Genomic DNA, 25,642 nt, shown 5'->3' with positions numbered 1-25,642 from the left:
ACAGAAGTACGAGTTTGACTTGGAAGAGGAAACCGTACGGAATCAATCACATCTAATTAGGCCCGATATCAAAGGAAGGAATCAAAGTAGGTATTTCTTAACCCACCTCAATTAAACTCGCCGCCGCTGATGTTATCGGTGGCTTGAAGTTTGGGCACAGATATTATACCACGTCGCACCAACCTGAATTCCGAGGCATGAGGACAGTGTGCGGTATGTGGACTCGTGCCTCTGTAAAGGGGTACCCCACCAGGTAACTGGCGGGACCAGGGTGGCTCTACAAGTAGGTACCTAGTAGCTGGTTACTACTGGTGCCTGTCAACGACGGACACACAGGCGCCTTACAGTTGGCGATACCTTCAACCCACCTTACCTTGGGGCACCATCTTGTCCCGCTTGCGATCCGAAAGCCCTGCTCTCCCACGCTTTACGGCATTGCTCCATGTCGACGATTATCCTGCACCAATAAACGTTACCTCACACCGTCTGTCGGCCTTGACACCACGCAGAAGCCCCTTCGAAGGGCCACCGCCAAGTAGCCATCATGGCCTCGCGTACGACCGTTCCCTTCTCTGACAATGGCCCCGAACAATCCACTCACAACATACCTTGCAGTTAAACAATTCATTCGCAACGTTCGCGCCGCCAAGACAATCGCAGACGAACGAGCGGTCATCCAAAAAGAAAGCGCTTCGATTCGAGCAAGCTTCCGAGAAGAGAGCCATGATCCTGGTGTTCGGTGTGAATGATCTTAAGCTGCAACAGCTGCTACTCCTTTCGACATCTCAAGAACTAACGTTTTGGTGACTAGGCGCAACAATGTCGCGAAGCTCCTATATCTCTTCACACTTGGAGAGAGAACGCATTTCGGCCAGATCGAATGTCTGAAGCTCCTAGCATCACCACGTTTTGCCGACAAAAGGCTCGGCCATTTAGCCACAAGTTTGCTCCTTGACGAAAACCAAGAGGTCTTGACCCTCGTCACCAACTCCTTGAAAAAGTACGATTTCTTGGGATACAGCAGCTTGGAAAATGCTGACATGATGCCAGTGACCTTGGTCATTCCAACCAATATATCGTCGGCCTAGCCCTCTGCACTCTGGGCAACATCGCGTCTGTCGAGATGTCTAGGGATCTTTTTGCTGAAGTCGAACAATGCATCGCCACCTCGAATCCTTATATCCGCAGGAAAGCAGCCCTTTGTGCGATGCGCATTTGTCGAAAGGTGCCCGATCTCCAGGAACACTTCGTCGAGAAGGCAGCTCATCTTCTCTCGGATCGAAACCATGGTGTTCTGCTCTCAGGCCTAACGCTTGTCACGAGCTTATGCGAGGCTGAGGAGGAAGAAGGGGGCGAGGAAGGCATCGTGGATAAGTTCAAGCAGTTCGTCCCTCAGCTTATCCGAACACTCAAAGGGCTCGCCACGTCAGGCTATGCTCCGGAGCACGACGTCACTGGTATCACGGATCCATTTGTCCAGGTCAAGATTCTACGATTGCTACGAGTACTTGCAGTTGGTGATGCGCAGGTCAGTGAACAAATCAACGATATCCTGGCCCAGGTAGCAACGAACACCGATTCCTCCAAGAACGTGGGCAACTCTATTTTGTACGAGGCTGTTCGGACAATTTTGGACATCGAAGCTGACTCCGGACTTCGTGTTCTCGGTGTCAACATTCTGGGGAAGTTCCTTTCCAACAGGGACAACAATATCCGTTACGTTGCTCTGAACACTCTCATCCGAGTGGTGGCTATCGAGCCGAATGCCGTTCAGAGGCACCGTAACACGATCCTTGAGTGTCTGAGGGACCCGGATATCAGTATCAGGCGGCGAGCCCTGGATCTCAGTTTCACTCTCATTAACGAAAGCAACGTTCGTGTTCTGATCAGGGAGCTCCTCGCCTTCCTCGAGGTGGCCGATAGCGAGTTCAAGCCCACAATGACAAGCCAGATTGGCATGGCCGCAGACAAGTACGCTCCCAACAAACGATGGCACGTGGACACGATGCTGCGCGTGTTGACCTTGGCCGGCAACTACGTTAAGGAACCTATTATGGCCTCCTTCATACGTCTTGTGGCGACCACTACAGAGCTGCAGACATATGCCGTCCAGAAGCTCTACACCAGCCTTAAGAAGGACATCACACAGGAAAGCTTGACGCAGGCTGGCTCTTGGTGTATCGGAGAATACGGCGACGCGCTTCTTCGAGGTGGACAGTACGAGGAGGAAGAACTGGTGCAGGAAGTCAAGGAACATGAGATAATTGACCTCTTCGCGTCGATTCTTAACAGCAGCTACGCCACACAAGTGGCGACAGAGTATATCGTAACTGCACTCATGAAGCTGACAACAAGGCTGGCCGACCCTGCGCAGATTGAACGGGTGAGACGTTTGCTGCAGGCAAACCAGACCAGCCTTGATGTCGAGGTGCAGCAGCGAGCCGTCGAATATGGCAACCTTTTCTCGCACGATCAAATCCGTCGGGGTGTGCTCGAGAAGATGCCTCCTCCGCAGATCAAGGAAGAATCGAGGGTTTTGGGACCTGCTACAACAAAGAAGAAGTCCAACAAGGCAGCCAACAGAAAGTCCAAGATCATCAAGCCAACCGAAGAAGACCTTCTCTTCGACATCAATAGCGACGCACCGGCTGGCGTATCAGCACCTGTTGGCGGCCAGAACAACGCCGATCTGCTTGCTGACATTCTCGGTGGCAGTGGTACATCGTCACCTGCGCCAAATGCTGCATCACCCCCACCCCAGCAGTCGAACGTTGCAAGCATCATGGACATGTTTGGCCCCAACCCAGGCCAGTCTGCACCATCACCTGCGCCTGGTGGCTCTAGCTTAGACATTATGTCATCCATGTCTGGTACACCGCCGCCTGCACAGGCAGTCCCGCAGGCCTCTGCGGGCATTCCTTGCTACGACGGCAACGATCTCAATGTTTCATTCCAAGTGCAGCGCAATGCCGAGGGGCTAGTGCAAGCTACGGCTCGGTTCCGGAACACTTCGGGTTCTGTCACACTCTCGAACGTCGGTCTGCAAGCGGCTGTGCCGAAATCGCAGAAGCTACAGCTCATGGCCATTTCTAGCACGGATCTCAGCCCGGGAGCTGATGCGAGCCAGGTAATGAGGGTATCTGGCGTCAAGGGGGTATGTTTTTCCCATGCCACTATTTTATCGACGAAAATGCTTACCATGTTTTAGCCACTGAGGTTGCGTTTGAGGATTCAGTTCGTTCATCCCTCTGCGGGACAGTTGACAGAGCAAGTGAATTGGACAGAAGCGCAGTGAGTTCTTTGTTGCATAGGTATTCAAGACATCAGGCTAGCAACGAGTGGGCCTCGCTCGGTCTGCAGCAGATCGAGCAACAGGGGCGCAGAAATTCGAAGATACAGAGTGCAAGTCGCTCTGTTACTTCGGGCGTTCTTTTTTGTCGCGATATTGCGTTATAACGGAGCGACGCTCGGTGGATGAAGGCGAAAAGAGTAAATAGCCAAGACATTCGATCATCGTCGTCTATCTACTTCAATAGACATGAATTGAGCAGACGATTACAAGACTGATGATAGGTGCCTGAGTGGAGACACACTCTTCGCGGTTCAAGGAAGAGGAAACTAAACCGACTAAACCGCTCACAACATGTAAGGTCTTTATCCTGATGCCATCATTTGTCTTTCGCCCTTGTATCTATCACACCGTGGCAGTTGGGGGGTGCTTCGATCACCACAATGTTTTTCAGAAGTCTACTCCACCTCGGGTACACTCGGCCTGAAAGCTTTAATTGAACCTCTGTCGTCACCTTTTGTCTCCGTACATACCTACAATGGCCACTCCAACTCATCCGACAACTTCGCATGAGGAGCGCACTGCTCAGGAACCGCGTGATGCTGTATGATCGACCTGTCAACGCTGTGAAGCAGCACTTCATTCGTTGACAAATGAACAGGAGATACACTCAGTCATCGTCGACGATATCACCGAGATCAACTTGTCTGTTCGCCTCTTCAGGCTCAAGACAGTGAACGGGCTACCTATGACAGTTCGTCGACCTTGCCCAACACCGCGCTATGTGCAACACCGCGCTGGGCTCGTTTTCGTGTGAAGTTGACACGCAATTCCAGTTTCTCCCAGGCCAATGGCTTGATACCTTCGTCCCAGGCATACCTAAAGCAGGCGGCTTCACCATCACATCTCCACCGCATCTTGCCTACTCGCCAGTACCCTACGTTGAGCTCGCCATCCAACGATCCCCGACAAATCCACCGGTGGCCTGGCTCTTCCAGCCTACCGCGCAGGTACTCGGAAGGACACTCCAAGTTCGTGTCGGAGGAGCCTTCGTCTGGCCACCGCCTCGCATCGAACTTGCCAGCGTGCAGAACATCCTGTTCGTGGCTGGCGGTGTTGGGATCAACCCATTGATGAGCATCGTGAGCCATCTCACGAGCGGCCAAAACCCTCCGCCGTTTACTGTAGAATTCATGTATGCCACCAAGATTCCGTCCGAGGCATGGGACAATGGCAGTCTGCGACTGGACAATATCCTGTTCATGACGAGACTATTAAAGCTATTCTCGGAAGGTTCTATTGCTGGTCGATTGAGCCTTTTCCTCACTGGTGATACTCGAGGAGAAAAGGCTGTTATCGACCTCCAGAGAGCAGAGCAATCAAATCCAAAAGCCTGCGTTGCACAATGCAGGAGGATGGCTGTTCAAGATCTAGAAAAAGCGTTGGGGCCAAAGGATCGGCATCATGGCTGTGTTGCCTACATCTGCGGAGTGCCAGCCATGACGGATATGCTCGCACAGTATCTTACCGGTTCTGGTGGCCTGTCAATGGGAAAAGACCAAGTTTTATTCGAAAAATGGTGGTAACAACACATACGGGCTAGGTAGGAAGAGCGAGGAGTGTATTTGATAAACGTTTCGACGTTGCTTCAATTTCACAAGTTGCGCCTACTGAGCTACGAAACCTTCGGATGACCATTCCCGTGGGTACCACCTTTGCAGTTCGTCATCCATCAGCTGTACCCGCCTGATTCATGATCAAACGTTCCTTTCCCTTGCGCCTACGAAGAGGGGATGGACTTTGCTTTAACCAATCCCCCTCCGGTATTGACATAGCACTATCCGCCAAAGGGAGTGCTTGCTTTCGGAAACCGTGCCCGGCTGCTGACGATATGTCAGAAAGCTGACATTCAGTAGCTGCGTCGCTAATGATTTGCTTTTCGTTCGGTTCATAGGCATGCGACGAAGTTTGAGAACATTCGGAAACAGCTGGTGATACGCTATAGTTAGATAGAGACTCCATACTACGCGGTTGAGGCAGTGGACGATCTCCAGGGTCTACCGTCGCCACGTTTGTCCTCAGTGAGCCCAGTACCACTCGTGTTGCGACTTGAATCTCAGCGTTGTCAACTGTATTATAGTCATCAATGTAAGATAATAGTGATGAGGCGATCGACAAAGCTTTTGACGCCCCCGATGACTTCCTTGAGTGGCTCTCTGGGGGTGGCAGAATCGGCAGCGGCCGCTGCAAGTAATGATCGACCGGGCTTTGAGATGTCTTGTGAGGCGGCAGTGTGTGTTGGTGTGCGACCACCGGCAGAAACTCCTCGCAGATATCAAGCGTATGCGATGCTCTAAATTCTTGAGAGGCTCCATGGAGCCATTTCTGTGGCAAAAGGGACATGTCTCTCGCCGCGTTACCGTTATCAAAACACAGAGCCTTCTGAGTAGCCGACAGGTTGAAATCAAACCTATCCTTGTCGCTGGTAGTTGATTCAACCTCGCCTGATATGTCGGACTCGCCACCGCGGAAGAGAAGATCGGTGCTTGCGTGACGTTCAGACCAAGGAATAAGGTTCAGCTCCTTCAGGCTATCCTATGACCTGTAATAGAACCGGAATGCAGCAAAAGGAGAGTCCTTGGGGTCAATCAGCACCCAAGTGTAATATGCGAGATCTTGCGGATTTTCCACCAAGCCACCGGAGGGGCATCTTGTACCGCGTTAGCATGCTGCATCATCACCAGCCAGGACGGCGAAATCTTACGTGATGCCGTAGTCGACTTGGTCACGATATTCGCCAGGGCGAGGAGCCTGTCTTTGTCTTCCCATAGATCTGAAAGCTTGTACCTCCAGTAGCCCTCCGTTCGTAGCAACAGACGTGCCGATTGTGTTGGCCGAAAAATAGAAGTATCTCTTCTCAACGCCATCGAGCTTCAGTTTGACACCCTGCTCTAGGGAACGCCACCTGCTGCTCGGTTCGAATAAGCCATACTCAACGGTGCCTGTGTTGACGTTCAGCTTGGAGCCATCGGTGCCCCATGAAACCATTCGGCGACCGTTGAGAAGGAGCACAAAGTAAACGTGGCTTGAGGATGCTGGGACACGGTCGACGACCCAGTCAACAGCAAATTGTGTTCCTGGCTCTGAAGGGACGTAGATCGAAATTCTAGGATGTACCTTACGTTGAATACAGTATTTGTTGTCTGAGCTGAGCTGTGTGGCAGATGGAGAATGGTTGAGAGATGGCTCTGTCGTGTCCGTGCCCATAAGGCGTACTGAACAGGAGTCGGGATGGGGAAATTCAGGGAGACTTCTTTCTCGCTTATTCTGTTCGTGGGCTGCTCTTGTGCCGTCGGGATGTCTTCTGATTGGAACAATCGAGACACGTATGCCTCGAAGCCATGCCATGTCTGATCAGAGTGGACAGATCCTGTTGCGTGGTTGAGAACGCGTCGAGTTTGCTAGCCGTGCGAAATGAATCGAAGTGATGAAGAAACGACACTCAGACGGCAGGACACCCAGAAAAGGAGTTGAAATCGGGTTCCTGCGTTGTTACGTCATAAAGACGAAGGAAACAGAGTGAATGTAGTACTACCTGCTGTAATGTGCGCTCTCTGGTTGTTTCAGCTCGGTTCAGAGGAAAGAGCTACCCAGATTGTGACACAACCAGGCCTTCCGTGTTGAACATAAACTTCTCATAAACCTTATTGCTGCACTTATAAGAAGAATGTGGCGGCCAAAACAAATTACCTAGGAAAAGGTTATTTGGCTCAGATCTGCGCAGTCCCCGTCTCATATCGATATTGTCTAACACCAAGACAGCTCAAGGACTCTCATTAGGTTAGGGACATATGTATGCTGGGTCATGACCGGGCGCTGGGTACATGTCGCTACCTGAAGCTTACCAAACTGTGATCAAGGCCCTCGATCGACTCAGTGACACATATGCATCTTTTTCATCTCGCCATCGCCAGCTAGGCCTGACAAAGTGCCAAGACACACAGGATTCCGGTTAACGCCGGCAATATCACGTGCGCAGATCTAGGAAGGCCAAGGTCGTGTTTCTTATTTGGTGAGATTTCTTTCGAGTGAAGGCTGCTGTTCCGGTGCTCTTGTACAATTGGTTGTTTTCCCGCTCTCCGTTATCATCCTTGGAGCTCATGAACTCTCGGTCAAGCCCTTCGTTGACTCTTCACCACCCAGGGTGCCCAGGCTTCGGATGTGACCAGCGCTCGGAGCGCTGTCTCGCTCGCTAGCAGTCGCTGCCTTTCTGTACGCAGCTTGCAGCGCTCTCGTCCTCGCGGCCTGTTTGTTTGGACGAACGTGAGTCAGGGCTCAGCGCGTCTCGAGAGTGCTCCCCAGGAAAGCTGACTTACCTCTTTCTTGTGGTGCAGGCACTCGTAGTAGTCCTCTAGGGCGGCACCGCACTTGGCCTTGCCCTTGCCATCTTCCTCAGTCGTGTTGACAACGTAGCAGCCGAGCAGCTCTTGCCAGAAGGGAAAGCACCTCGAGGGTCCTACACAACGGAGTTCCAACCCGTCAGCGATCAATACCTATCAATTGGGACATATCGTGGTCGTACCGCCATGTGCGCCGAATCCGGAAGCCATTGTATTGGTTGTTAGCTTCAACGTTGAGGTGCTCGTGAATCTGGTCGATGTCCTTGTAGTCGATACGCACTGGACGTCGAAGTTGGAGATGGATGTAAATTGTGTTACATAAGCAGAGATGACCCAATCAAAACTTCTTCATCGTGATTGGCTAAATGTGTTGAAGACCACCAACAATTGGTTCCCCACAGACCGCCTACCGCTTCTGGCGCCACCCCAGCCTACCTAGGTAGGTGCCCCTCGTTCCTTTGATTCTGCCGCTCAGTTTCTGAATGTTTTATGATGTTCGAGGTACACCATATGCTTTCAAGGCGACCATAGGCAATCGATCACAGGACCAGCATTTAGAGTTATCTTACAGGTCACCAATTTCGTTGTCATCGACAACATATTCACAGGCACGGCCTGGGCTTTACTTTAAGAACGCGATCCGGGCAGGGCTGGTGCCCATGGCACCAATAAGAACATTCGCGGCGGCGGTTCTGCAGGTTGGCCAATGTCTGGTTCATGAGCAACTGCCGCTGGAAACCCGCTGGTGGTCGATATTCATCATGGTGGTATGGAATTTCGCATAGGATGTTGGGTTCGCGACTGGACAGTGTGCGTTTGAAATGGTGTGGTCGAGAATGGTATGATTCGTTTGGTGACTCGTGCGTCGAGGATGAGCCGACGGCTGACTACCTAGACAGCCTGGCATATGTGCTCCCTGACACCGTGCCGCCCCGGGGCAATCGCCCAATGTTCTACCCGCAAAAACCAAAGCCCAAGTCTTGTCCACTCTTCCCCAGTGCCGCCAACAATTTACCGAAGACGCCTGGCCTCACGCTCGGACTCGAGGAGGCAGAGAATGTCATCCTCACGGACTGTGAGATCACGCTGGTTAGCTCAACAACCCTTCAAGCTCTGTTTGCGATAGAATGCCGACGTACCAGGGCCCTTGACGTTACGGATGATGGAACGGGTCTGGTCGTCCATGAACTCGACGCGAACCTGGGTGACACCGCCGCGCGAGCCTATTCCAATCAATCAGCATCCAGCCGCCGCCAAAAGTGTGTTTTCGTCGAGTGCATTCGTACCGGTGCGGCCGAGGACACGGGTCACCTTGACCAGCTTAACGGGAGTCTTAGAGGAATCCATCGTCGCAAATGTGAGGTTTTCGGAAGCGGGTTGCGATCGATCGGGTAAGTGGACGAGAGGGTGTGTCGGAGCGTTGGGCGAAGGGCGATTTGTCGTGAGGCCGTTTTGGTGGTCAGAGTGGATGTTTTCTGTGATTCGGCAGGGTTTTCGGAGTAGGGCAGGCACTTCGCGCTGCTAGTCACGTGCATAGGTGCCTTGGACTGCTAGTTTGTGTGTACAGTGTCCACCAGCTGTCGGCCACCCCAGCCAGACTGAGTGAGGGAGCCCCACCAAAGGTTCAGGATGACGCTGTGCTTCGCTCCACTTGTAGACGGGAAGGAGCTTTGGAGACCTTCAATCAAGCCGATGTGGCTTATTGGATGCGGCTCCCGTACAACATCGACTTGATACATCGAAACCTGTTCGAGGTTGACCTTCGACCATCAAACTCGTTACCGCTTCCGAATATGTGACTTCTTTGCGCATAATGAGCCTCATCCTGTCTCCACCGAAACTCGTCCTCCTGGCTGTTCATTTGGCGACCATCGCCGACGTGAACAGCTTGGCTTACCTGACGTCGCGATATCCAGCCGTCCTGCGAAAGGACATCATCCTGCGCATCCTCCTGACATACCTTCCAGAAACGATACCGTCTGCAGAATATGTTGACTTCCTTCAGGAGTTGGAATCGGGCGAATTTGACGACCACGAGGCCAACGGTCTGAATTATGCGACTGTCCACGACTTGAACGACGAGGAAGCCGCCAAGAAAGTCCGCAAACTACGACTACTTCCCTTGTCCGATGGAAAAGGCTCTACAGACGCCAATGAAGATCACATAACGTCGTTTCTTTATCGGAGAGCTTACCGGGTGGATGAGGAAGCCGGATTGCTCGCGCAATTGCCGGTTCTTCTTGCGCCTTTCCTTCACCATAGCCACGACCTGCGCACTTGGGTAATTTCAACGCTTTTGCCGCTGTTGAGGAGGAATTACGAGTATTATCCACAGGGTGCTGTCGCAAACACTCTCGTCGACTTTCAGAAATTACCAGACAACATCGCCGTCGGTGTCTTACTGTCGAACACTGGCGCAAATGGCGATCTCAGCACTGTTGGGCGGGACCTACGCGGCTTGGTTGGACCATGGCTCCACGACAATACACGCTGGATATCTGCAATGAGTGCAGACTCATCATTGCAGCTTGCCATCAGTGCAGGAACGAACACGGAGGGCCTATTGTGTCCTGGCTGGGAGCAAGTCTTAGAATGGCTGACCGCCCATGCAGCGCGGTCCTGGAGAGTTGCTGTTGCCGCTGTCGAGCAGTACAACGGCCCGGAAGATGTGGATTTGGGTGAATACGATGGCATTTGGTTGCGAGAAGAGCAACAACAGTACCTCGACCGACGATATGCACGAGCCATCCTTGCCTGCGCTTACATCATGCCAGAGGCAAACCCGGAAGCTCTTCAGGGCGCTTATCAAATGGTGTCCAAGGTTATGGAACTTCTCGGCAACGACAGCTCTACCTCGCTTGAACAGGATGTGTATAACCTGCAGACTGTTGCCGATCTTGATAGCGAGCTCTTCTCGTCACCGAAAAACACGGCTTACATGCGAGACGACCTCCTTCACGAGAGCAATCCACTCACTTCTCCCTCTCTGAAGGCGGCACGACTCCTTCAGGCGCTGATATTGAGCGCATACCTCTTCACCCAGGCTGGGCATCCGTGCTCAATCAAAAGCGCGGGAGACCTTGCGTTCATTCAGGACGAGCGTGAGCAAAAGATGGAGGCAACAAAGCTCATCCATACGATAGTAAATCGAGCTCCTCGGAATGACGAGAGCTATTGGACGAAATCGCGGAGGCAAATCTTGTGGCTCCGTGACTGGGGCGCAAAATCCAGTTCAGAAGGCTCAGGCTCCGGAGTTCTCGGTCGAGTAACATCAAGCTTTCTTGAGGCCGAGATTTTGAAAGGCCTTCTTGCGAACAATCGTAAGAGTTGCCTGATAATTCTATCTCGGAGTTGTTTGCTAATGATACTATAGAGTATTCCCTTGCTGCCTCATTATACGAAGGTGCCGAGCAATCGCTGTCACAACAAGCTTTGCAAGATACCATTCTCGGTGCAGCCCTCAACGCATATGACAATGCCACAAATCCCAACCGCACTCGGGGCGGCCTCAAGAAATGCGACGAGATGTAAGACTAGACCTAGTACCCTCGAGACAGACACCTCTGATCATCTCTCAGCATCAACGCCTTTCCCCAAACGATCGGCAAGTCGTTGCCTGCGAGGCAACGCATCGACGCTTTGCTGAAGGCAACCCATGCCCTGAGTGATTACAGGCTAGTGCTGAAGCAAGGCGAACCTTTCAGCCCTGTCGTTCTTCGCGTTCACGCGGACCCGTTATCGATTATCAGCAAGGTCCTTGAGCAAAACAAAAAGAGCTACACCCAGATGCAAGATCTCCTGGAAGTGGGATACAATATGGTTAAGGCTGGCCTTACGACGAAGAGTAGCCACGGTGCAGCTGTGTCAGGTGAAGTCATTGACGCTCACGTTCTGCGCGCTGAGGAGCGCATTGTCGCTATGTGCATTGAAGCAGCGCTCCGAGAGGACGACTTCGAGACTGCCTATTCATACGTTGTTAGCAGAATATCGGAGCGCGGTGGAACACCTGCCCGCATCACTAGTGATCCGGACGAAGAATGGCCATGGCGGTCGGCGCTCTTGGCAGGCCAATACGTTCGCACTGCCCGGACAATCCAACCGACACATTTGGGCACGGCGAGCGGTAACCCCGAGATCAGACACCTTGAGCAGCGTATCGACTGCCTGTCCACGGCGCTTCGTATCGCGCCAGCGGCACAGCTGCAGGAGATTCTCAAGACTTTCAGGCGCTGCGAGGAGCAGCTTGACTCGGCTGTCAAAGCGGAGGCAGCACTCGAGGCGGACGAGGATGATCTGCACGGCATGCCTGGCGGGTTCGGTACACCGGCACCGGCTCGCAGGGTCCTCGCCGTGCCAGGTGTTGGAGGCTCCACCGCGCCGCCGAGCAAGGCGAGCGGTGCGGACGAGGCGCCCATGTCTCTGTTCGACTTGTCGCGCGCAACCGCGCGAGCTGCCTCCAGAAACTTTGCGGCGCTGTCAAGTCTGCAGCAGTCCTCTGGTGGGGGCAAGACGCCTCAGAGCGAGGGTCCTGCGAACGATCACGAGACGGAAGGTTACGAGGACGATCACCACAGGTTACGCAAGAGGGATCAGCTGCGCGAAGCGGCGATGGGCACTCTGACGTCGGGCGTAGGCTGGTTGATCGGAGCGCCAGCGTCAGGGGGAGGTGAACAGAGAGATCGAGATGACTAGGTAGCAAATGCGCCCCCCTTAGGCAGGCATCTGGGGAGACATGAGAGCACATAATAGCAACGAGCCCCGCGACATACATGACGAAGATTAAAAAACTGCCCAGCCTGCGCTGCGAAGATCAACTACTACTGGGGTCATCCCGCTGTACAATGAAGCCCAATGGATGGATGGACGGACGCCCCACAGAGCGCACCACTGATGTAGATGAGCCGCGGATTGGTAGGACGTCATTGTGCTGCAGGTTTCCCCCAGATGATCCACAACGGAAGGGCAGACCGAGGCAGGCAGTAGACCAGACAAGCTCCGAATGGAGCAGAGCGATATGACGCGAGATGAAAGTGTAGCGAACAGCAGACGTGAGAGTGGGGTTCCTCGTGATATTATCAGGGCACATGACGGCCATGAGGCCATTGAGCGATGTAGCATGCAGTGCGGGGGGGACGGGGGGACGACAGGCAGAAAGACGGGCAAGATCGACGCTTATGGGCAACTCGAGGGTCTTGTGAACTGAGCCGGCGGTGGGACATCGTGAGGTTTCGGCGCTGGCCATTCGTTGCAGGCGCGGCGAGGCAGACAACACAACTGCTGCCGAGAACAAAAGACTGATTCATAAAAAGTTGTGTCGTGTGGCACCGGCCGGTCGGGGGCGAGGCTCCAGGGATGGCCACAGCTGCAGGGTTGATGGGGCGAGCGATGGACGCGTCCAGGTGGCGTTGGACGTTGGATGGCTTCGGAAGTGCCAGGTTTGCGAAATTACCATTTGAGGGAATTCGATGCTGTTGAGGTGATGGATGGCGTACGGTACATTATCGTTGAGGCATTCCGCAGAGGGGCTGCGATCGACTGGCGAGAGATATTGCTGCTCCAGGAATGATGTCTCTTGCTCCCTTCCCCTACCCAACGTACGTGTTTCAATCGGCAAGATGACTCAGACTGAGACCGAAGAGACTATTCTCATATCCATGGCATCCCAGGGTAGCATTGTTGATAGAGGATTGGTGAGGATGCGGAGGGGGAGGTGGTGATGCTACAGTGCAGCATGCAGCTTGTGTGAGGTGCAGCGCTGAACACGAAGCACGGCACAAAGCAGACGCGCTGCAACGAGCGAGCCACCGGCCGGTGCTGCAAGCACACTAACCCAACCGGCTTGCAAACCAATGGTGGGCTGTTGGCGGGGCCTTGTGCAGGAGACTCCCCCGTAATTTCCCTGATGGGGTCTGTGAGGACGGTGGACTCCCGCCTGGTCGCCTGGCGGGGACCACCAGTCGTCATCGCGCACGATATCCGAGGTGTAGGCCTGGGTTCCAGCAACAGGTAGGTACCTACCTTAGGTCAGATAGCCTGACCTTTTGACGCTATGCCCCTTGCTCGCTCGATCGCTCGCCAAAGGCATCGACGTGGGATCATTGTTGGAATCCGAACAAAGCCCGACGGGGGGCTCGTCGCAGATAATTTGTCTCTGCAACCACTTGTTGGCATCTTCAACCATTCGAGTAAGACAAGCAGTGAAAGGGATGCCCTCGGGGATGTGACAACAGAGCTAAGTCATCGTCTGAAGACGAGAGCAGCGTGGAGAATGAGGCAGGCGCTAACCAAACCTCACTTGGGAAAGAAGGTCCGGGTGGTCGTGGTGGTGCAACGAGGGTAAGGTAAGGTAAGGAAAGAAAGGGCGGGCACGACAGGCAGGCAGAGGCAGGCAAGTCAACCGGCAGAATGATATGATGAAGCGGCTGCCATGTCAATCAACGCCCCTCTGGCTGCCTGGCGATTTTACCCTGCTTTTTCTTTTCCCTCTGCCACTCCGAGCAATTGCGGCTTCTCTCCATTCATCCCACCCAGCTGTCGGAGACCCTCTTCCCAGCCAGCCATCCCATCGTATCCCGCATCCCGCATCCCGCGCCTCGTGCCTCGTGCCTCGTGCTTCGTGCAGCTACCTACCTTACCTGGGTAGCTAAGGCAAGGTATCTGCCAACAACCTACCTCCCTCCCTCCTGGGGTCCCTCCACCCCCCCTTGATCCTACTCTCATACTCCTCACCTCCCCCTCGCTTCTCGACCTCGCACGCGTTGCCTCTCTCTTGCTCCCTCAATTCTAATCCCAGGACCTTTCGCTTCTTGCCATACCTAGCTTCATGGCCTCGCGCTGAACCTGGCGCCTATCCTCCCTCGGAACCTTGCCGTCCGCCTATTGTTCAGTGACGACCTATTGCTGTCAGTGTCTCAGAACGCCGACCCCTCCACAATGTCAATGGCCGTGCAAGGAGGGGACCAGCACCAGCTTGTCTATGCTACGGTTCGTTTGTTCCACTGGCCCCGAGTCAACACGCTGCCTCGCACCTCAAGCTCACACGCTGCCTCTCACCCAGCTTCTGCTCAGCGATTCATACCTCCCAGGTAAGCTTGGCATGCCTCATTCGATCCCCCGACTTGCGCTCATCCTCCCACAGGCGCATTGGTCCTCGCGCATTCCTTGCGCGATGCTGGTACCGCCCATCAACTGGCCGTCTTGGTCACACTCGACACCGTCTCCGCCGAGGTCATCACACAGCTCAAGGTAACCCCGCTCCACCCACCATCGCTTTCCGCCCCTTCAAAATCATTCTCAACCTTAACGCGCGATTGTTCAGACCGTCTACGACCATGTCATTCCGGTGCCCCGTCTGCGCAACGAGCGACCCGCCAACCTGTACCTGATGAACCGCGCCGACCTGCACTCTGCTTTCACCAAGATCAACTTGTGGAAACAGACACAATTCTCGAAAATCGTATACATCGATGCCGACGTTGTCGCATACAGGGCCCCCGATGAACTCTTTAGCATCCCTCACCCCTTTTCCGCCGCGCCCGACATCGGCTGGCCTGACCTTTTTAACTCGGGCGTCATGGTCTTGACGCCCAACATGGGCGACTACTATGCACTTGTTGCTATGGCTGAGAGGGGCATCTCTTTCGACGGTGCCGACCAGGGCCTGCTGAATATGCATTTCGGGAACAACTACAACCGCATCAGCTTCACGTACAACGTGACCCCCTCCGCTCACTACCAGTATCTTCCAGCCTACCGTCACTTCCAATCCAGCATCAATATGGTCCACTTCATCGGCTCTGACAAACCTTGGTCGAAAGGTCGCGATACGCACAAGGGGGACTCTCCTTTTGATCAAATGTTTGGAAGGTGGTGGGCTGTGTATGACAGACATTACAGAGCTCCCGTAAGTTTGAGCATGGTCGCTACGTGTGAGCTGTTCAGCTAAACCTCTGTATAGGAGCAAGACTCATTCTCATTGACACCCAATCGTTCGCAAGGCTTACACGTAACATCTCAGCCAACAGTATCACCACTGGTTCAGTACTTCACCAAGGGCGAATATCAGCCGAAGTCGGACCAAACAGTTCCAGCTGGTGAGCAGAAGCACAGTGCATACAACGAGGGCCACGGCACGGTTCACCATGAGAGCCAGGGGCAGGGCTCACTTGAACGTCATTTTCCCCATCGCCATCATGAACCACATGAACGCCATCAAGACCACTGGGAAGACGGATCCTCTCCGACCGAGCCCTCGTCCCGCCTTGCGCCCTCCCCTTCCTCTCCCAGTGTGTTGATTGATACTCCTGGAACACACACTGAGGCTCGTCCAGAGCAAAATCTTGCGGGGACGGAACGGGAGCCCCCAGCCCCGCCTGTGATACCCCCTGAGGAGAAGCCAGAGCCACGACCCATTCCCTTGAACACATGGGACGCTCAATGGTAAGTCAACCATGCTGCCCACTATGCCGCTGGGCAGGCTATCGTGCTCACTGGACCTTTCAGGCAACCACCGCCTGCCGACTCGCAACCCGAGGCGCTTAATTTTCCACACCAGGTTTATACCATGTCTCAGGACCCTGCTCCGTTTGTCCCTCCCCCACGCTATCCCAGTCCGCCTAAAGACATGTGGTACGAGGTGCCCAAAGAGAAACCTGCTCCGCCTTCACAGAAGCCTCGTGCCATCTTCCCCTGGGAATCAAACCAACCTAGGCCAGCGCGAGTGTTCACAGACCTGCCCGCGGAGTCTGAAGCAGAAAAGCCTGAAGCCACGCCAACGGGTGAGCACCAAAGGACGATTTCTGGTCAGCGCGATGCTGAGTACATAGACACAGAAGCGTCGACAGCGGAACAGAAGAGTGAACCCGTGACTCCTGCCACCCCGACCATCAACGTGATTCCGTCAGACCCCTGGAACACTTTCACGCGGACGAATGCTTGGGATGAAATGCCCGAGATTGAGCGCTACGTCGAAGGGCTACAGAAGCACCGCCGCGTGAAAAGCCAGGGTTCGCCCGGCATCGCCTCGATTAACAAAAAGGCGAAGCAGGAGCGCGGGTTCAGGTTGACCGACTTTCCCAGCGAAGTCGATCGGCCCAGTCTTCCCGTTACACCGGCACCCATCCGCCGGCCCAAGTTCTGGGGTGGCGGCGACCCTGGTGCTGGTGAAGGTGAGGACGAAGAGGTATTGCCGGTCGCGGAGGGCGTACCGTTGCAGTCCGCCTGGGTATGTGTGCATGGACAACGCTGGACTCCTGCAGACTGTCTTTGCGATCTCACTAACATGCTTCGGACGTACAAGGATCCGGCGGAACAACTTCAGAAGCTCGCCAAGCAACAGTCTGAAGCACTGCTGAAGAGACTCGGGCAAGGTGATGGAACGGAGGGACTCGGCCGTGAGATTCCCACTCGCTCTCTGCCGTTCGGTTCAGAGGGCGTGGTCTCAAATGCCCATGGCGCACAGCAGTCTAGTAACGTGGTGCTCAGTCCGCAGCCGGTAAAAGGCGGCACGACTGCTAGTATCATGCGAAGCATGGGAGCTGAGCAAGATGCTGCTACCACCCATCGAGACATCAGCATGGAGCCACTTACAACGGGTCTCTCGATAGAGGAGCCGTCGTATAGCGGTCCGGGCGCTACTTGGGAGAAAGGGGGGGACGCGCCGGTACGGGAGACGCCGTTGCTACCAACTGATGAAGAGCTAGATGTGCTCAATAGCTGAAAAGAGAATTAGAGTGGCTGCCGGTGGTCGAAACCCTACTGAGGTGAACACCTCAGTCTGGTGGCAACTGTCGAAGTGGCTAAGATGGTGGAGTACTCGCGACAACGGGATGTATGATAGCAATGGCGAGTTATTGGTGCAGCCGAGGAAGCACCGGTAGATGAGGAGGGGCACGAGTATAATAATGGTTGATGTGGCGTGGTGAATGGTGATGGTGCCCTTGTAATGTCTTTGTGCCGTATCAACCATCTGAAGCAGATGAACCCAGGAGAACTAGTGACGAACGAGCCCAAGTCTGGTTCGTCTCGGTCAGGTATTATTCGAACCGGCCCTGCTTGGTTTTAGCTCAGCAGGGCCACCCTTCAAGACCCTTTGCCTTTAGGGATGAGATTAAAGTATGTGTACGTTCTGGTCGCTAGTCTTGTCGCGGGCCGCCCACACGTAGCTTATCGGGGCAGTCAGCAGCATATGTACGCTATGTGTGAAAACCAACGTAACAACATTGACAGGATACGAGGCAAGCGCCATGACGACGAATCCAGTGTACCATGGCATCAAGATCTTCGCTGATTCATCTCATTGGTATACTCAGTACAGGTGCGATAGGTAGGATTGTGGGAAGGGGGAAGGGGGCCGCTCAATGCCGTGCAAATTTCATTCTCAATCAGTCATATGCCTGCGCACGCGCACTACGAGGCGTCGCCCTCCTGGTCATCACCCGCGTCCTCGACCGTGACAGCCTTGGCCTTGCCCTTTTCCTCGCCGGCCCTACCAGCGACCACTGTAGGCTGTGCCGATGCCGGCGGCGCGACGGCTGGGCTCTTTTCCCTCGGCTCGTCCGTCGTCGATGTGGTGTCCGAGTTGCCGTCTCGGGCGGAACTCCTGCTGCGGCCAAAGAGCTGATTCTCGCCACCCCAGTTGGGCATGACGGGGTTAGGTGCCAGGATCTCGGGTCCGCCGGTCGTCCCGTTGGCAGTAGCTGCGGGCGGCACTGCTTCGTTCTGACGTGTTGAGCTTGAAGGCTCCACAGAGGGCTCACTCTGGGTGCTCTGGGTCGTCGTGGGAACTGGGGCTCCGTCCAGGCGCTGGAGAGGGAGCAGAGACCAGCCCGGAGGTATGGAGACACCTTCGGGCAGGTCCTGGCTACCAGCGTGGATGGGAGCCGACTGCGCTGTGATCCCATGCCGACTAAAGGCATGTGACGGCGTCTGCGAGAACGGCTGCAGTGATGGCAGTGGCTGTTGCGGAACAGAGAAGGTGGGCACGGTGAACCCATGTGGCACCTCTTGATTCGGCACTTGTGGTTGTTGTTGTTGCTGCTGCTGTTGTTGACGGAGCCTGTTCAGCTCTGCGAGTAGGAGATTGCAGAGCTGGAGCTGCTGTTGGTCTTGTTGAAGACTCAAAAGGTTACTCTGGATAGAACGTTCAACTTCACGAAGACGTTCTCGTATCGATCCAACATCGTTACCCAGAACGCCATAGGGTACTGATGGAGTGGCAACAGTCGGGGTAATCGGCGTGGCCGGGGCAGGATGGCCTGGAGTCGCGCCTCCTTGGCGACCTTGTGCCATACGCTGCGCTAATTCCTGTATGTTCTCTCCCCCTTGAGCGAATCCAACACGTAGGTTGCCAAAATTAAACACCCGCGCGCCTCCATTTCGAGGAGCAGGCTGGCCAGCAGCAGGCGGCGCTGGAGCTTGTGGGCCGCCATTTTGGCCGTTTGCTGGCAGTGGGCGCTGGGCTTGGGGCTGGGCTTGACCGGCTGGTGCTGGGGCTGCTGGCACACCGAGACCGAGTCGGCCTAGGGCGGCATCCCGGTTCGCTGCTGCAGGAGGAGCATTGATGACAACCGAACGGCGGCATGTAGGGCAGACCTGTTGACGCTCTAGCCAACTCTTGAGGCAACCCATGTGAAGGATGTGGCCACATGGAAGCTTTTTGGGTCGGATTCGCTGGAGGGCGCCAGGGTTATTGGCAGGATCCCAGGGTCTCATCTCCTCTCTGCAAATGATACAAGTATCCTCTCTGGAAATATCTTCTTGCGTGGCGTCGGCGTAATTGTTCATGTCTTCCATTGCCTTGCGGTATTTCCATAGAGCCGAGCCTCGTTTGATGACGGCGCGCCCAGTCATGAACAGGTCCCTCATGATATGTATGGGTAGTCCGTAGAAGGAGAAGAGTATGAAGAAGAAGACGATGTAGATCGAAAATTTGGTGCAATCTGTCCATGGTCAGCCATCTATCTCCGGTGTTCACTTTGTAGGTATGTGTTTCATACCAGCGACAAGGTCCAGAATGAGAATCCATTGGCCTTTTTCTTCCCAGCCTGGTACCTCGATGTCCATCTCATCAACGTCTTCTTCACGCGGGAGGTCGGACTGGTCGGCGGTCGTCTCCCCATCAGCGCTAGGCTCCTGGGCTCGTTGTCTCATCATGTTGTCCCGGGTCTGTCGGACTTCGCGGCGTCGCTCCTCGAGTAGCGTCTTTGTCTGTTGCTTGACAATGCGACTCTCGAGTATGGAGACCAGGTATCGAACGCCAGTGCGGGCAGAGCAAGTGGCGAGCACTGCGAACTCGAAGAGGAACATGACCATCATGTCTGGCCGAGCTTGTCGGATCACGGTTCGAATGGTGTAGGCCAGGATCCAGAGGTCGTAGGCGAGACTGAGCAGCAGAGACAAGCTGAGTCGCGTGTGGAAAAGGCCCGGATTTGCCGGCGGCTGTTGCTCAAGGATCTCGACTCGTCCGTCTCCAATCCAGCCCCAAACCTTGCCCGTAATCAACGCGGTGAACATGACAAGAAACCAGGCTCCTATCTCGTCTCTGAAGATGGTCATCGCAAGGCATGTTTCGGTGATGGCAAACCATGCTCGTTCGGATAGCTGCTCGACTTCGGTCTGGCGGAGGGGTCCGTAGAAAATGCGTTGTAAGCCGTAGACGGTGGTGCCATAGATGAGATAGACAAAGTTGATGAGGATCTATCCAGAACGTATTAGAATATCTGGATATGCCAGCCATGAAATGCGCCGCTGGCTTGGGAGAATAGGGCACGTAGAATGCTTTCGTGGCGACTCACCAGGAGACAGAAGTTACTCTGAGCCAGATAGACCATGGCAGAGTAGAAATTCGCTCGCTGTTGGAAAGCTGAGACAACAACCGCAGTCGCCAGAGTCGTCGAGACCTGTCGTCGTCAGTTTCACCCATTCGGTCTTGCGCGTCGAGTTGATCATGTTTTACTGACCCCGGCATACCACACGAGCCGCATCGCTGAAGGATGTGGAATTGGTCGCGCTGCGTGTATTTCCTGGAAAAGGAGTTTGGGAGTTGTAGAAAGGGCGTCAGGTGCCCATTATACTACAAATGAACAAGCGCGGGCTGGTGTGTGTCTGGGCCAAGCCAAATTATGATGGCGATGATGACCTGTTAGCAGCTCGTTGATGGTTGAAGCCACGTTAGGAATCGGGAAGCTACACTGAGACGGACGTGGCTGCTATTGGTGGAAGCTTGGGTGGATGACGCAGCAGGTTCCGCCATAAGGCCACGTGACTGGGTTTCTAGCGGGGGTCGGGGGGGTCGTTCGCCGACTCTCCGACCAACCTCACTTGCTCTCACGAGGTATCGAATAACATAAACTGAACCTTTTGGCTTCCTATGTGTCACTTGCAACATTTGCCAACCAACTCATGAATTCACTGTCTTCACTATTTCATTTTTCGATGTCCAATTCTCTAGTAAAATGATCACTTGCAAAACGTGAATGACATCATAAGTCAGTTCATTGATTCCTGGCTCGGCGACGGGCGAACGATCTGCAAAAGCGCCTTGAGCTTCATCGCCCATAGATCGCTGCCAATATACTGAACGTACTCACAGCGTTGCCGAAGAAGTTGTGGATATTGAGCCCAGTACATAGGCTGTACCGCGAATCTTCAACAGCATCGACCATGAATTCATTCATCACGCCAGCCTTTTTATCTTCTATCCGTAATTCGCGATCTCTCCCCCGTAACTCGTGGTACTTCATCACAGCCACCACATTGTCTATACTGAACAGGCCGGACGAGATTCCAAAGGTATTCAATGATGCTATCGGACGTGCAGCTGGTCTGACCGATGGGTCTCCGTCGGTGGATGAGCAACTCACCATCGCTAGACGTATGCGTGAGGCTCTCGTCAAGGCATCCGCTGTCGGAGGCCTTCCCAAGGTAAGGTTCGCTTCGCTCTTCCAGCATCTTGTCCCACTGACAGGTCCCCATCACAGACCATAAATGCTCTTATGGCGATGAAGGCGGTAACGCCATCTCATCTGCTGGATGACCCAGGAGAAGCCTCACCCACGACACGGCGGCATGACATAGAGAATGGATCGTCACAGATTTTGGACCGTGGTGCAAAGTTCTGGGACAGGATATACGGGAAGATATCAAAAAGAATCATGAGTCAAATGGAGAGGTGTGGCACAGAGGATTTGGCTGTCACTGCCCGTCTCATGTACGGCCACATTCTGAGCAATACCCGGATATTGTCTGCGCCGGAGACTTCATTCGTCTTGATCGCTGGCCTGATACCCCAAGACGTAAGGACTTGAGCACCCAGAACCAAGGATATATATGCTGAGTACAAATTTACAGGTCAACCCGCAGCTCAAGGGTCATCTCAGAGGCGCACTGAATGCAGGTGCCTCTAAGGAGGAGGTCGCCGCTGTACGGGATCTCGTGATACGGATTTGCGAGGCAGCAGGCATGCAGAAGCTTGATGCTTCAGCATCAGGAGGTTGGGGATGGGAGGGGGAGATAGCAGATGTTTGATAGTCACATCAGTCACATCGCCTGCTGTAAGATGCACCTTTCCTCTGGCTATTGCTTCCTTTTTAGTCGCTTCATATTTCAAGCCTAACAATTCGGCATCGATAGCAAGAAGTCCAGCATAGTGCATTGCCTGTTGTCCTGTACGATTTTATAGAAATCCATGTATTCTTTGCTGAATGCTCTAGGTTGCACATTTTGATATGATCCATTCTGTCAGCTTTAAGGGCTGCTTGGACAAATATCGTACCCTGTGCCTTTGCTTTTCTCGAGACGATGTGATCTAGCTTGATAGAGTGACACCCATTGGTGATGGCATCTTGCTATAGCAATCATAGTCAAATTCGCAGCAGGCCTCAGGCCCTTGCCGGGAGATGTGCCTAGTTTCTGTATTAACCCACAGGGCTTGCATCGATCGACTACGGCTCATTCAAAAATTGCCAGTAATAGGATACCCTTCACTAAATGTTGTCGATCACAACCGTTTCGCGATCGGATCGCCTCGATTCCGACCGGCTGTAGGACGATATCAGCCACCAGGAGAATACTCCCCGGTGTAGTCCCCAATGACCAATGTCCCAGTGTTTGGACTGGCAGCTCTCGAGGGGGGGTGTCCGATGAAAAAAAAACAAAAAAAAACGGGTGGACCGGGGAGCCCATCGGCACCGATCACGGATCGCCCATGCAAGAATAGTCGTCGACGATCCGCCCATCACAATCGTAACCGGTGAGCCCTGCCAACCGAGTCTTGCACCGCTCATCACTTCCGTAGATGGTCAAGACGACAGGCGTGCCAAGCGGGAGGATTTCTCCCAGCAGCGAGATCTCAAGGCAGAACGCTGTCCGAGCGCCATGAACCAAGGTTTTGGCTGCTCGCGGTGTGCTGAGAAACGATGCTTGTTGACCAGTGGGGCTGGAGAGTTTGCTCCCCGTCCCGGTCTGCACGGCGGGTTTGTCTATGAGACTGCCCAGCCCAAAGTCCTTCGGATGCCAGACGAGGCAACAAGGACTTCGTCTTGTCCATGCCATCCGGTCCAGCCAGCAGTGACCGAGTGGGTGAGGACATCCCATTAAAAACCACCCCCCCACCCTCCATTCCCCTCAACCCCCTCCCAGGAGGCCTGGGTTGCACAGCATGCCCCAAAGACAACACGCATCTCTGAGGCCGGGGAAAAAGCAATGACTGTCTCGCGTAGCCCCGAAGGAGGAGGGGATGAAAACCAACCCCCTACCGAGGCCTTGTCTCTGCAGAGAAACGAAACAAGTAGCGAGGAGCAGACATGGAGAGTTGATACATTACGATGCGGGTCTCAACCAATCAGGTGGTCATGTCGACTTTGGGCGTGATGTGGTTCCTCGCAGTGGCTCGGGGACTACAGGGGTGTGCTAGAGGGCGATCGCTGCAAAGTGGTCGCCGACCACCTGCAGAAGTTTCATTTCGGATACGGAGTCTCCCGGACAGGGGGGGGGGGCACATAACGTTTGAGCGACCGTTCACCCCAAATTCCGTCCAGCCTGGTCGGCAAGCCCAACAACGTCGGCGACCTTGTATCATCGTGACGCATCCACCGCCCAATGACCGTCACTGCGATGATATGCATCAGATTGGCGGTTTACTCAACGAGCGTATCTTCGTCCACCCAAGCGCAGATATTCGTGACTTGACGAGTCGTCTTCGTGACAGAGTTACTGGTAACGGGTCAGGATCCCAGTGGCCTCCGTGTAGCACGAATGAGGTTGTCGGCGTCTCGTAACAGGACCAGCCGTCTGCCATACCACCCTCGCGTGCATGTCTGTTCTCGTGACCCGAGGAGCTATCCCCAAATATTGGATGCCACCGGAACCAGGATCCTAGAAGAAAAAAAAACGATGACGGGGGAAGGAAAAACAGGGAGGAGGGGGGGGGGGGGGCAATCTGCCTTGCCATCTCATACTTTCCGCGATCTCTCTCCCGCCATATGCCCACCAGACCACACCTCCAACAGTGGGCCTTGAGGGGTGAGGGGGGGGGGAGGCAGCCCTGTCCTGCCTCGCCCATGCCCTGCTCACTGCCATGCCTTCTCCATGGGATAATGCCCCTCACCTTTTGTTTCGAACAGCCGGATGGGCTGGCGTTGCGGGTGCGGCGGGCTTGACCGTAAATCTGGGTGCAGCGACACGTGGAACTGGGCCAGGTCTAGAGCGATTTAGGAGAAAGCAACCGTATAACGTTGTATTCGACGAGACTAGCTCACATCGCCTGGGCGGAGTGGCGCGCATCGAAACCCACTGTGTTGGGTCTCGGTATCCCAGGCATCCAATTCAGTCACCACCTACCTACCGCAAGCAGGGCAGGGGTTTGGAGTGCCATGGGATGGGATTGCAGGGTTGATGCTCTGCTCACCCGCCGTCTGAACCGTGATTCTTGCGACTGGGCGGCATGTCCCGTATCCTCGATGCTGTGGTCGGGTGTTGGATGATCCTGCTGGTTGGTAAGGCAATAATGAACCTGGTCAGAAGAAATACCGTGAAGAGCATCTCCTGTAACCCGGCTGCGTACCTTGCCAAAGCAAGCATGATGCGGAAAGCGACCACCGAACCCACCCCATCGAGATTTGGTCTTTGGGGGCCGTCAGCCAGCCGGCACAATCCAGTGAGCTCCGTCCCACACGGCTGGATCACCAGGGATCAAGCTGACTGCAGCGGATGGACTCGTCGGCATTGCTGTGGCACAGGCAACGACACTGGCTTGCAATAGTTGCGACGACAGTGAAATGACCTGCGCCAGGTCATTGGCATAAGCAAGGCGCACGGCGCAGGAGGGGCAAAATCACTCCTACCCTCGCACTGAGCTATGCGGTGCAAGTTCATGTCGTCAGGAGCCTCGCATTCCTGTTTCCTTACTTACCTAGGCACCTACCTTAGAGGTAGGTAAAGAAGCCTGCTAACGGGAATCGGAACACGCTCTGATATCGACGGCTAACTTGCACCGCAACGCACGTCGCCGAGCGCCCTGAGCTCAGTGATCGCGTGGTGCCTGTGTCTCCCAATGCCATGCGAACAAGCCGCACCACGCCTCACCCCTTTTCCTCCCCCTCTTCCTTTCCACGAGACAAATTGCATTTAACAACCTACCATCGAGCGTTCGAGCCGCCTCGCTGGCCGCCCTACGAGAAAACTCAGACAACCTCAGCGCCAACCCCCTTGAAGCCTGCAGCCCACGTCTCGTGTCCATGCAGGCAACGCGAATGTTCTACCCAGTACCTTGAGGAGAATGGACATGTCCGCGCCCCAGAAGAAAAAAAAACAAGCCAAGACCAGACATGGGCAAGAGTACGGCACCGTCGATGTGGACATCCAAGCTTTATTCTGCAGCCACAGAATTGTTGCTTTTCGCGTCCCTGCACTCCGGCCAGTCAAGTCGGGGCATTGTGGCGCAACGATGCATTTT

The 25,642-nt window shown here is 54.4% G+C and overlaps 8 protein-coding genes across 8 annotated transcripts; 4 read left to right on the top strand and 4 right to left on the bottom strand.

Moving 5' to 3' along the window:
- Positions 1–544: 544 nt before the first annotated feature.
- APL4 (clathrin associated protein complex large subunit) lies at positions 545–3,295 on the top strand (the record flags this gene model as incomplete). Its single annotated transcript, XM_028643206.1, has 5 exons — positions 545–554; positions 616–739; positions 812–1,000; positions 1,051–3,154; positions 3,209–3,295. The coding sequence occupies 5 exons, from the start codon at positions 545–547 to the stop codon at positions 3,293–3,295; spliced, it is 2,514 nt and encodes an 837-aa protein (XP_028493104.1).
- Positions 3,296–4,035: 740 nt separating this feature from the next.
- Positions 4,036–6,337, bottom strand: D7B24_009127 (uncharacterized protein; the record flags this gene model as incomplete). The annotated part of the gene is made up of 4 exons (XM_028643205.1): positions 4,036–4,545; positions 4,818–4,830; positions 5,760–5,879; positions 6,054–6,337. The coding sequence occupies 4 exons, from the start codon at positions 6,335–6,337 to the stop codon at positions 4,036–4,038; spliced, it is 927 nt and encodes a 308-aa protein (XP_028493103.1).
- A 1,110-nt stretch (positions 6,338–7,447) lies between these two features.
- D7B24_009126 (uncharacterized protein) lies at positions 7,448–7,899 on the bottom strand (the record flags this gene model as incomplete). Its single annotated transcript, XM_028643204.1, has 3 exons — positions 7,448–7,594; positions 7,666–7,805; positions 7,872–7,899. The coding sequence occupies 3 exons, from the start codon at positions 7,897–7,899 to the stop codon at positions 7,448–7,450; spliced, it is 315 nt and encodes a 104-aa protein (XP_028493102.1).
- An 801-nt stretch (positions 7,900–8,700) lies between these two features.
- On the bottom strand, positions 8,701–9,036 carry RPS28A_2 (40S ribosomal protein S28; the record flags this gene model as incomplete). Its single annotated transcript, XM_028643203.1, has 3 exons — positions 8,701–8,762; positions 8,829–8,912; positions 8,976–9,036. 3 exons carry the CDS (start codon positions 9,034–9,036, stop codon positions 8,701–8,703), a joined length of 207 nt encoding a protein of 68 aa, XP_028493101.1.
- Positions 9,037–9,502: 466 nt separating this feature from the next.
- On the top strand, positions 9,503–12,381 carry D7B24_009124 (uncharacterized protein; the record flags this gene model as incomplete). The annotated part of the gene is made up of 3 exons (XM_028643202.1): positions 9,503–11,009; positions 11,063–11,216; positions 11,268–12,381. The coding sequence occupies 3 exons, from the start codon at positions 9,503–9,505 to the stop codon at positions 12,379–12,381; spliced, it is 2,775 nt and encodes a 924-aa protein (XP_028493100.1).
- Positions 12,382–14,628: 2,247 nt separating this feature from the next.
- On the top strand, positions 14,629–17,407 carry GLG2 (glycogenin glucosyltransferase; the record flags this gene model as incomplete). The annotated part of the gene is made up of 7 exons (XM_028643201.1): positions 14,629–14,673; positions 14,747–14,774; positions 14,828–14,934; positions 15,008–15,592; positions 15,647–16,128; positions 16,192–16,912; positions 16,988–17,407. The coding sequence occupies 7 exons, from the start codon at positions 14,629–14,631 to the stop codon at positions 17,405–17,407; spliced, it is 2,388 nt and encodes a 795-aa protein (XP_028493099.1).
- Positions 17,408–18,096: 689 nt separating this feature from the next.
- On the bottom strand, positions 18,097–20,672 carry SYVN1 (E3 ubiquitin-protein ligase synoviolin; the record flags this gene model as incomplete). The annotated part of the gene is made up of 4 exons (XM_028643200.1): positions 18,097–19,628; positions 19,686–20,385; positions 20,484–20,588; positions 20,649–20,672. 4 exons carry the CDS (start codon positions 20,670–20,672, stop codon positions 18,097–18,099), a joined length of 2,361 nt encoding a protein of 786 aa, XP_028493098.1.
- Positions 20,673–21,351: 679 nt separating this feature from the next.
- Positions 21,352–22,215, top strand: D7B24_009121 (uncharacterized protein; the record flags this gene model as incomplete). The annotated part of the gene is made up of 3 exons (XM_028643199.1): positions 21,352–21,612; positions 21,669–21,983; positions 22,039–22,215. 3 exons carry the CDS (start codon positions 21,352–21,354, stop codon positions 22,213–22,215), a joined length of 753 nt encoding a protein of 250 aa, XP_028493097.1.
- Positions 22,216–25,642: the final 3,427 nt, after the last annotated feature.

Source organism: Verticillium nonalfalfae (assembly GCF_003724135.2).
Source record: "Verticillium nonalfalfae strain VnAa140/NRRL 66861 chromosome Unknown scaffold_89, whole genome shotgun sequence".
Lineage (NCBI taxonomy): Eukaryota > Fungi > Ascomycota > Sordariomycetes > Glomerellales > Plectosphaerellaceae > Verticillium > Verticillium nonalfalfae.
Note: the sequence above shows the minus strand (reverse complement) of the source record. Positions and strands in the feature narration are given on the sequence as shown.